General features: G+C 42.2%; 1 protein-coding gene across 1 annotated transcript in view; it reads right to left on the bottom strand.

The window, feature by feature from the left end:
- The window catches only part of SOS2 (SOS Ras/Rho guanine nucleotide exchange factor 2), a 119409-nt gene extending 108916 nt beyond the window's left edge, over window positions 1-10493 (bottom strand). Inside the window, exon 1 of the mRNA XM_017849451.1 lies at window positions 9814-10493. Coding sequence (XP_017704940.1) covers window positions 9814-9900 — 87 coding nt within the window. The 5' untranslated portion in view covers window positions 9901-10493. The remainder of the gene's footprint in view (window positions 1-9813) is intronic.
- Window positions 10494-12036: the final 1543 nt, after the last annotated feature.

Raw genomic sequence — 12036 nt, forward strand, 5'->3', positions numbered from 1 at the left:
AGGAACATGTTTGTAAGAAAAAAAACAAAAAGTATTAAAAGCCATTTTCCCTTTAAAACCTCCATTATCACTCATTCACTTATTTTACAATCTTTCACTACTCACTAGCAAGTAAACTGCAGCAGACAACAAAGATTGTTTTTTCTAATTTATAGAAGAAAAATAAAATTGAAAAGAAAATAACTTTTTTCCCCTGTGAACTGGGAAAAGATCAGTATTAAATTTGCTTCATTCACTTATGTTTAATCAGTCCCTGGGCCAAACACCCACGTCTGTCAGGATACTTTCTAAACAGCCATATGTACTCTTTCCTAAAGAAGATCTGCCTGACAAGGTGCCTGCACACAGTGAGTAAAGCAGGGTCTCCTTTTACACCTCTCCTTTCACAGCTGCCCTCCCATTTTATTAAGAAAGGTGGATCTCTCACTTATCTTGAAATTCTCTATAGTATACACATGTTGCTCTGAAGTGCAATACATAAATCCTAGGACACTAAACAAAAAGACAATTACAAATATTTTCATTTAAGTATCTTGCCTCTTCCATCCTCTAGCCTACTGTCGAAAACACATCCTCCTGAGGGGACAGTCCCATGAAAATAAAAAGAAAGCATCTCCAAGATTTTTTAAAAATTAGCCACGTGTGGTGGCATGTGCCTGCAGTCCTAGCTATTCAGGAGGCTGAAGTGGGAGATCACTTGAGCCTGGAAGGTTGAAGCTGCAGTGAGCCATGATCATGCCACTGTACTCCAGCCTGGGTGAGTGACAGAATGAGACTTTAATAATAATAATAATTCAGTTCAAAAGACAGGTTTTAAAGCTTTACGTACGTAGGGAAAATCTTTTTAAATTCAATATGTAGACTCTTTTGTTGTTGTAAAGAAGTATAAATTAAAAGAGGGATTAAAGACTTTTAAATCTAAAATATTATATTAGAATTATGTGGGGGAAATATAACGAAAAAAGTTCACAGAGAAAAAAGGACAGTGTAAAATTTCCAACTTTTAAAGACACACTTTTCATGTGTATTTTTAAAAGATGATGGTGGATATCAAATTATTTTCGTATTTAAATTCCATTCGGCACATTTAAAAGACTGGTGGAACTGTTTTTCCTTAAAACACGAGTATTTACAACACATATGAAATTACATCTACTGCAACTATTTAAATGTAAAATGGAAATTTCCAGATGTCAGCATAAAATGTGCAAGTTTTCAAAATTCTTTTGGGATACACAGCAAAAAAGTTAGAAAACTCCTAATTTAGGAGAAAGAATCAAGTAGATTCAGTCATGAATAGAAGTTAGAAAGAGGGGAAGAATGATGACTAGGTTTCTGGCTTGAGAACTGGATACACCATTTATATTGGTGATACAGGTTTATGAGAGAAAATACTGTGAACATTGATGTGGGACTGTCTGGGAAGCAGGAGGATGTAGCAGTTTTAGATAGGCTGTAAGAGAAAATCTCTCCAAGAAAATGATGCTTGACTATAAAGACCTAAAGGAGGTAAAAGGGCCAGCCAGGTGATTATCTGAGGGAAGAGTGTTTCAGGTAGAAAATTCAGCAAGTACAAAAGTCCTAAGACTAAAACATGTCTATGTTATAGAAACAAGAAAGCTAGTATGGGGCAGAAGCAGAACAAACAAGGGACAATATTAAAGAGGTCAGAGAGGTAAAAGCGGGAGGTGGGGCAGCCCCAGAATGCAGAGGACCTAGTAAACCTTTGGGAAGACTTTAACTTTTATTATGAGAAGCACTGAGAGGGTTTTGAACAAAGGAGTGAAACACTTATCTCTATTGTGTTTGGCGGGGGGGAAAAAAAACTAAATAGGGTAAGAGTAGATGAGCAGAGACCAGTTGAAAAGATATTTCAATATTCCAGGAGATTGATGACGATGACTTGGTTCCAGGTGGTAAAAGTCAAAAAGTATAAAATGGTAACTAAATATAGTTATAGTTTGAAGTAGAGCTAAAAGGATGTGCTGACAAATTAGATGTGTGGTATAAAAAAAGACAATATTCAAGAATAACTTAAGATTTTTAGTTTGAGCAACTGGAAGGATGGAGTAGCCATTTATTGATATGTGAACCACTACAAAAGGAACAAGTTTGCGGGGGAAGAAAAGGATTCAGTGTTGGCTGAGATGCCTATGTGGAAATATCAAGTAAAAAGTTGGCCGGGCGTGGTGGTTCATGCCTGTAACTCAAACACTTTGGAGGCTGAGGAAGCAGGAATGCTTGGGCCCAGGAGTTGGAGACCAGTTTGTGCAAAGTTTTTTTTAAAATTGGGCCTGGGTGCAGTGGCTCACCCCTGTAATTCCAGTACTTTGGGAGGCCAAGGTGGGCAGATGACAAGGTCAAGAGATTGAGACCTTCCTGGCCAACTGGTGAAACCCGGTCGCTACTTAAAATACAAAGAAATTAGTTGAGCGTGGTGGCGCATGCCTGTAGTACCAGCTACTTGGAAGGCTGAGGCAGGAGAATCGTTTGAACCTGACAGGTGGAGGTTGCAGTGAGCCCAGATTGTGCCATTGCACTACAGCCTGGCGAAAAAGCGAGACTCCATCTAAAAAAAAAAAAAATTAGCTGGGGTGTGGTCGCACACACCTGTAGTCCAGCTATATAGGGGTGGCAGGGGATGAGGTGGGAGGACCACTTGAGCCCAGGAGGTTAAGGCTATAGGGAGCTGTGATCTTGCCACTATACTCCATCCTAGGTGACAAGAGTGCAACCCTGCCTCAAAAAAAGAGTTGAGCATCCATGTTTAAGAAAGAGGTCGGAGCCAGAAATGTAAATTTGGTAATTATCAGATATGGATTATATGTGAAGCAATGAGGCAGGATGGCATCTCCAAGGCAGTATGTGTAAATAGAAATAGAAGTCTGAAAAATGGCCAGATGCAGTGGCTCACGCCTGTAATCCCAACACTTGGGAGGCCAAGGCGGGTAGATCACGAGATCAGGAGTTCAAGGCCAGCCTAGCCAATATGGTGAAACCCCGTTTCTACTAAAAATACAAAAATAAAATTAACTGGACATGGTGGTGCGCACGTGTAATCCCAGCTACTTGGGAGGCTGAGGCAGGAGAAGTGCTTGAACCTGGGAGGCAGAGGTTGCAGTGAGCCAAGATCGCACCACTGCACTCCAGCCTGGGTGACAGAGCAAGACTCCGTCTTGAAAAAAAAAAAAAAATATATATATATATATATATATACACACACACACACACATATATATATATGTGCTCTGGGGGAGGTCAGAAGGATTTGGTCAGGAAGATGAGGAGAAATCAAGGAAAGGGGAACTAGAAGGAATATTCAGAGAAAAAAAAACCCTGAAAGCTTGATGTTCTTCTGGAAGCCAAATGAAGAAAGGATTTCAAAAAGAGAAAGAGATCAACTGTCAAATGCTGCTAATAGGTCAATTAAGAAAGAACTATAATATACTTTGCATGTAAGAAGTAGTGTTTGGCAGGCAGGTGGCTCACTCCTGTAATCCCAGAACTTTGGGAGGCCAAGGCTGGAGGATCACTTGAGTCCAAGAATTAGAGACCAGCCGAGGGACATAGCAAGACCTTGTCTCCACAAAAAAATAAGAAAATTAGCTGGGTATAGTGGTACATGCTTGTAGTCCGAGCTACTCAGGAGGCTGTAGTGGGAGGATCGTTTAAGCCTAGGAGTTGGAGGCTACAGAGAACTATGACCATGCTACCATACTCCAGCCTGGGTAGCAGAGCAAAACCTTGTCAAAAAAAAAAAAAAAAAAAAAAAAAAAAAAGAGAGAGAGAGAAATTTTGAGTTTACAAAATGACTTAACGAAGAAGAAAATTGGACTACAGGAAACTTTACTTAGAAGAGCTAATACTAGTCCTTATATCTAGATCTTGATATCATTTTCATCTTGTTGCTTCACTTCTACATGTTAAAATGTGAAGTGTGTAATACTTTATCCATTTGAAAAAAACTTTGTACCAGCATATATTTTTATGTAAAAGAAGAAAATATTTTTTTTATGGACATAGGGTCTCACTATATTGGCCAGGTTGGTCTTGAACTCCTGGCCTCAAGCAATCCTCCCATCTCAGCCTCCCAAAGTACTGGATTACAGGCATGAGCTACCGCACCTGGCCCATGGGAAAAAATAATTTTTGGTTGTTAATTGTTAACATGAGATAATGCTAAATCCACTAGTTACACTAAAATTCCTTTTGATTCAAATATGCAGGATATGATCGAACTATTGTTCCCTTGAAAGAGAGTCCATGGTTAATATAAAAGACATATACTTGATTTATGTCAAGTGGTAACACAGGTAATGCTTTGAATACTCAGCATAAAACACTTTAATGGAATATTATTGCTCCAAATATACCATACCAAAATTAAACCGAAAATAGAAGGCTACTTAATCATGGCTGACAGGGAGCCAAGTACAGCAAGTTAAAGTACATTCCTACTGCTCATCTAGTTCTGGCTGAACTCTTCGGGTCAGTTTGGGTCATTATTAGTTTGGAATAATTCCAAATGACTCCCTCGAGTTCTACTGTTATATTCAGCGGCTTTAGGAATTCCAGAACAGGCCTCATGTCACAAAAATCACAGGATCTCTTATTAGTTTTTGGCTTTGACTTGAAGTAATCTTTTCAAAACACAATTCTGATAGAGTTAATCTAATTACTTTGCTATGTAAATGAGAACCCAACAGGACTTCCTATTCTCAGGGGGAGACCTTAACTCAGTGTACCTACAGTCTACCATGCTAGCTTCATCTACTTATTCTTCTTGTTTTTTAAAATAAGTCATTAAATTCAGAATCTGAGACCTATTCAAAACAAACAAATCATGTTCTTACTTTCCCCTCAGCCTCAAATCCTTTTCCCCCGCCCCTTTTTTTGTTAATTCTACTGATCTTTCAGATAATTGTTCACTTTCTTAGTGTCTGTCTCTCTGCCACAGCCATTTAGAACACAAGCTTTATGACAGCAGGGGCTCTGCTAAATCTTCCGTATCAGACACTGCAGAACAGTGTCTGCAGCCAGGCAAGGTAGCTCACACCTGTAATCCCAGCATTTTTGGAGGCCAAGGTGGGGGGATCGCTTGAGCCCAGGAGTTCAAGACCAGTCTGGGGACAGTAATATCAATATATTTGAATATATCATCCAGAAAGAAGCACAAATCTTGCTTTCTTAAAGTCTTCTTTGATTCTCATATATCAATGACACCAGTTATATTTTCTCAGATCACCCTGTAGTTTTCTTGTGGGCCTCAGGAAAGATCCAGTGCTATCTTCTAAAACAAACTTCCAAGAGACATTTGTACAAACGCAGAAACACTAGGATCTCAGTAGAATTTCACAAAACCATTTTTAAATCAAAGCCCTTACCATTCCTTTTCCTTGCCCTAGACTGCTATTAATTAACCCAGACATTCTCTCACACCTCTTGCCTTTTAGATATCTAAAAGCAAATTGTCACAGGGTGGGGAGGTCGATATTTAACCCGAATCTAATTGGACTCAGGAACAAAGTAATTCAACCAATTCTTTCTACCTTTCTCTGACATTTATAACTACAGCTGGCAAGAAAACAGCCATATTTTTTCCTATGGCTAGCCAGGTGAGAAACACCTTACTGAAAAGACATCTACAAAAGAAATATCAGGGATTGTAAAAGCTGATAAAATGATTTTGAGGTATATTTCCCATATGGAGAATGCTGATTTATCTCAACATACAATCAAATAACATATGCATATAGTACCAGGGCATTTCAAAGACACAGGTAATAAACTGCATTTACAAATATATACCATGCACTTTTTTCTCCAAGTAACGCGATAGCTTCAATGATCTTGGGGAGCAGTGGTGAAGGCAATTATGTTCTTGGCTCATTATGGAAGATACATAATTTAGCAGTAATGTTAACAATCCATGCATTATCCATTAGTAGTGCCATTTCACTCTGCTTTGTAGCCCTCTATGCTTTTAAATGCTCTAGCTGAGGTTCTGTTTTAAAAGTTAAAGAACAAGCAAAAGCTAAAGAACACCACATTTCTATTTCCAAAATTATTTTTCCATAAATCTATTTGTTTATCTCTGTGTTTCTTTTTCTTTCTTTCTTTCTTTTATTGAGACAGAGTCTCGCTCTGTCGCCCAGGCTAGAGTGCAGTGGTGTGATCTCGGCCCACTGTAACCTCTGCCTCCCAGGTTTAAGTGATTCTCCTGCCTCAGCCTCCCGAATAGCTGGGATCACAGGCATGCACCACTACACTTGGCTAATTTTTGTATTTTTAGTAGAGATGGGCTTTTGCCATGTTGACCGGGCTGGTCTCGAACTCCTGACCTCAGGTGATCTGCCGTCTTGGCCTCCCAAAGTGCTAGGATCACAGGCATGAGCCACTGCACCCAGGCCATCTCTGTGTTTCCCTGTAATGCAGTGAATAGTTGAGGTTGATTTTTTTAAAATCCCTTGCATTTTCAATGTTGACAATGGTGACTTTCTCAAATACATATATATGGATATATATATGGAGATATACATGGCTATAGATATAGATATCCAGTTTTCATAAAAATTAGCCAAAACTGGAAAATAAGCAAAAGAGAATAGTGGGTGTGTTTCAGTACAGTGCTATGCTTGAATCTTTTATTAATTTCTATTGATTGAGCTATTTTACACATCTATAAGATTAAATTACAGATTTTTGGCAGATAGAGATGGCAGTAATTTCTTTTTTTTTTTTTGAGATGGAGTCTCGCTCCGTCACCCAGGCTGGAGTGCAGTGGTGCAAACTCGGCTCACTGCAACCTCCACCTAGCAGGTTCAAGTGATTCTCCTGCTTCAGCCTCCTGAATAGCTGGGATTACAGGCACACACCACCACGCCCAGCTAATTTTTGGTATTTTTTTTTTGGTAGATATGGGGTTTCACCATGTTGGCCAGGCTGGTCACGAACTCCTAACCTCAGGTGATCCACCAGCCTCAGCCTCCCAGAGTGCTGGGATTACAGGTGTGAGCCACCACGCCCGCTGAGATGTAAGTAATGTTTAGCCAGAGGAAAAGATAACCCAAAGCCTACTTTTATGTTTCTTGTAGGATATTAACTAATTCTGTATGTAACCCAACAGTCTTAATATTCCCTTATTAAATTGCCTATAAATACTTACCTCCTCAAATTTTCATATTAAGTGACTTTAACATCTTACTAGTTCCCTCATTAAGTAATGGGCTGAATCAAAATCATTGATACACACTCATTTACATTTGCATGGAAGTCATGACTTTACCTTTCTGAAAATTACATTCTAACAGTTTTAGAGGTTCCACCAAGATGTCCAAGAGGACTAAACTGACAGAGTCAAGTACATTGCTCCTTTCATAGACACACAAATATCCCTTACTGAACTCTGAGCTCAGAACCGCTATCTCATTTACATAAACCAAAACCTTAAATTTTAGAATTTTTGGTTTAGATGGTATACACCTTTGGAGGGGCCTTTATTTTATCTTTGTATTCTTAGGATCCAGCATTATGTCAAGTACCTAAAATGTGTTCAATAACGGTTAGGTGAATTAATGAAGCTAGAATACACCACATGTACAATGGCAATACCAATTGAAGGAGAGAGATATTCCAATCAAATCCTAGTTGTCTTTGTAACTATCTGGTCAGCTACAGGAAGGATGCCAAAATTCTAGATGCTCTGAATGTGAAGACAGAGACTCCCCCAAAATGGTAGAAATTCTCGTTTTACAAAGACAAGGTGGCTGATACATAACAGAATTTAAAACTTCCTGCAAAGGAAAGAGTGAACCTTTAGCTCCCTAAGAGCTACAGCTCTTAGCAGGCACTATAGACCTACAAGTTGCAATGTCCTAAATACCACAAAAGTGGACATAATCTTAACTACTTTTAACAAAATTTTTCCAAAAATATTTTTTAAAATTTCCATACAAATGTACTTCAATTCTATCATAACAATAAGTTAACAGAAAATGTTTTCTGAATTCACCTCAAAAGACCAAAGTAAATACATTCTTAGATGTATTTACTTTATAAAGAACATACTAGAACTGTGGAATATAACATAGTATCTACAAGGCACCTGAGTTCCAGGAAAGCAAGCACAATGTATAAATGCAAAGTAATAGCATCAAAGCAATGGACTGGTGCCAGGTGGCTCAGGCCTGCAATCCCAGCAGTTTGGAAGGCAGAGGTGGGAGGACTGCTTGAGGCCAGAAGTTCAAGACCAGCCTGGGCAACACAGCATAACCTGTCTCTATTTAAAGAAAAAACATAAATCTGTTTCGGGACATAAAAGATTATTAGAATCAAAGTTACCTATTGAACAAGTTATGCAACACACACTCAAATACTATTTGCTATCAGAAAGTTATAAACGGGTACACACCTGCATCACACTGCCAACAATATAGGCCTACCTGATAACTACACTCACACTTCCCTGTGGTCAAAGGGCTATTTACTATCTAGACATTTCCCCCTTTGCTTTTAATTCAGGCCAGAGTTCATTATCACCACTCAGCACACTTTTCATTTCTTCCCCTTTCCTTACAGAATTCGGCTGCACATGGAAGTAAGGTCAATTTAATACTCGAGCACTTAGCATACCAATGGAATAACTGTCTAGCTGCCACTAGTCATCTCTGCCAGGTTCTTTAAAAAGATACGACTTGGTGTTTGCCCTGAGGAAAGCAATACTTCCTTGTAAGAATTATGAAAATAATGGAAAATCTGCAACTCTCAACGCATGAGGAAAATGTCCTTAACTTTAAAATACACTACTTCCTTTCATTTATAGAAATTTAATGTATGAGGATATATTTTCCAAGTATAGTCTTTTAAATTAATCTTTATTTTTTCTTTATTATTTTAGAATGTATTCTTGGTTATTTTGCACAAAAGGCAGAAAGGACTAAGTCTGCATTAATGGCAAAGAAAGCCCCTGCTCAGCAGGCATGATAGCTGATCCCGCACCTATTCACAGTCTTTAAATGTCTTGATCCTACAAAAGGATTTACTATAAAAATGATCGTATGGTTAGGACCTAAATTCAGAAGAAGACCGCCACCATCTACAGGAAAGATGCACCCTAGCAATGCACCCAAACGTAAAAGACTGATTTGCAGGAGTTGCCTCTTTTTTGTTCCTTAAAATGATTTCAAGTCCTAAATCGCAATTTGGTCGTGAAGACACCAAATTTTCTAAGGGTAATCTCTTGTAAACAGGTAAGACACCGTCTGCAGGAAGTGGGAAGGCGCTTTAAATTTACCTTTAGAACTGTAAAATGAATAAGAATATTATGACTCACTGACATTTCACACATGTGAAACATCCATATTACAAAAAACCATTGCCTCATAAGTGGATAACCTTGACAAGCAAACCGCCTAGGGGAAACACTCCCAAAGAACTTAATTAAAAGTAATTACCCGGCCTGAAAATGTGCTTTTGTTTTAGAAACTGTCTAAATACCAGCGGGACTTTCTCTTGCCCGATTCCAGCCTGAGGACAACAAATTGGTCAACGGCGGAAGTAGCCTGACGAAATGACTGCAACATGAAATCCAGTTTTATGATCATAACAAAACCTTCCTTCCGGGACCAGGCAAAAAACTTGAGAAACGTCCTTCAGAATGCAACAGGCAATTGTGAGCCCCCCATTGCCAGCCAACGAGAAAATGCTCGGCCCCGGGACTCGAGCCCTGTGGGAGGAACGAGCTGCTCCCCGTTAGAAGCCCGGGGACCACGGGCCCGGCCCCAACCCGCCGGCCGCCCCGGCCCCAGCACTGACCTTCCGCAGGGCCGAGACCAACAGTCCCCGCCATTTCGGACTGTTCTCCTCACTGAAGAACTCGTAAGGCTGCGGCGCCTGCTGCATGGCCCCGGCGACAGCGCCTCCGCATCGGGGGCAGCCCGCGGGCCGGGCCGGTGGCCTGACAGGCACGGGCGCGGGGCCGCCTCGCCTTCGCCGGCGGCCGCGAGCCTCCCGCCCGGACGAGGCTACGGCCGAGGCGGCTGGGAGGCGGCGCCGGCGGCAGGCGGAGACCACCGGGGTCTGACTTCCTCCGCCGGGGCGGCCTCGCCTCCTGCCAGTGCCCCGCCAGAGGAAGGTGGCGACCCGCGATCCGGGCGACCCCCGGCGGCGACCTCCTTTCCCGGCGGCGCTGGCCCGCTTCTGGGGCGGCTCCTCCTCCTTTGTCTGGGTTCGCGGCCCGGCGGGGGTACAGCTGGCCCAGCCCCGCCCCGACTCCCGCTACGGCCGCGGCGGGCGGTGAGCAGCGGCGGCGGCTGCTTGTCTCCTCATCGCCTCCTCCCTGCCCTCTCAGCCGACAGCGCCGCCCGGCCCGGCCCACTCGAGTCACCTCCACAAAGCTCTGGGGACCGACCCGGAGTGCGCGCCGGGCGAGCGAGCCTCACTATGGCGCGCACAGCGCCGGCCGCCGCTGCTGCCCCTTTAGCAGCCGCACAGAGTGCCTCGGTGTCGCCGCCGAGCCCCGGGTCCCAGCAGCCGAGGCTCGGCCCGCCCCCTCGGCCCGGCGCTCATAATCCCGAGTAGCCCGAGAGGCCTAACACGGAGCATGCGCGCCGCGGAACAGGCAGAGGCGCCTTCCCGGCGCTGGGGTGCGGGGCCCGGTGCCCCAGGGGAGTCCGCTTTTCCCGGGACTGTACCAGGGGCCGCTCCAGACTCTCCAGTTTGACTGCTTTTTCCCCATATGCTCCCTCCTTTCGACCTGCTCAAGACAATCCGAACTCGGTGCCACTCTTGTGGCGCCTCGAGCCCCAGCACTACCGTCGTGGGAGGCTGTACAGGGACGTGGAGAGAAAGGGTCATTCGGGCTGGACGGGATATTGAATGTATTTGTGTTCTATGTGGCTTGTTTTCATGAGTACTGTATGCTTATACAAAGTATATACTATATATAGTATATCGTTAGGAGATACTGTTTCTTAGGGTGATGGTGTGGGAACCGAGAGATGAGGCGTGGAAAGCCCTTGCCTGGTGGTAAGGTCAGAAGGGGCAGATGACAGTGACGTTGATCAAGCTTGAATTGAAAGGCCCTTCACTTGCACGGGCCCTTGTGCGTTCACAAAATCATATCGTTTTTACAAAACTTTCAAAAGATATTTTCGAATTGTTTTCTTAATCGTGTCTTCCAAATTGTGTAGGCTTCAGGTCCTACAAAACCTGGATTAGCCTCTGGGACACACTCATTAGCAACCCAGAAAAGATCTGACAAGCTTTTCAGTTCAAAGAGGCATAGGCTCTGGTAACTTTATCATTACCACGAATTTCATCCCACTAAAGAGGCTGAGCACATTACTTTTAACAGGTTGTAAAGAAGATACCTTACTCCCTGTCTCTAGCCACCAGCAGTGAGAAAGGGAAAAGACGAACAGGGTACAAAAAATAAGTCAGTACTACAATTCAGTTCCGGCATCAGTAGCTGAGCAATTATTCTCCCCAAAACATGCACCACTTTTTCATTTGGGTAAAATCAGAATGGCAGAGTTGGAAAATAAGATTATTTTTCTAATCCAAGTATCCACTAAATCAAGAATATCCTCTAATAAATGGCCATATCTATTCACATGTACTTGGGATAAAAGGTGGGATGGTAAAATGCTTGTATTTCTCCCATTAATGTTTCAGTCTGTGAGAGCAAAGGCTTTGGCTTATATAGAGGGTCCTTAGTTTTCTCTCCTGTTCCCAGACTCCAGCTATAAACTATTCTGTCAAACTACTAGACCATGTATGTTCTCTTTACTCATAGGAGAGTAAAGTTGTTAGAAATCTCATCCTTGGCCAGAAATATCAGAAGGCTTTTCTGGGCCAAGTCAGGCCTGAAGACATATTTTGTTTAGCTAAGGCTGTATTTAAATTTAATTGTTAACATTTTAAAATCAAGGGGCTTCATATAAAAATCTGTATTTTCAGCTTCTCTTGACAAAGATCTGGCAACACTGGGGCCTACTGCATTCGTGCAAGAGAGTAATCAGCAGGCACTGGGTAGTG

Source organism: Rhinopithecus bieti, unplaced genomic scaffold (genome assembly GCF_001698545.2).
Source record: "Rhinopithecus bieti isolate Rb0 unplaced genomic scaffold, ASM169854v2 scaffold_29928, whole genome shotgun sequence".
Lineage (NCBI taxonomy): Eukaryota > Metazoa > Chordata > Mammalia > Primates > Cercopithecidae > Rhinopithecus > Rhinopithecus bieti.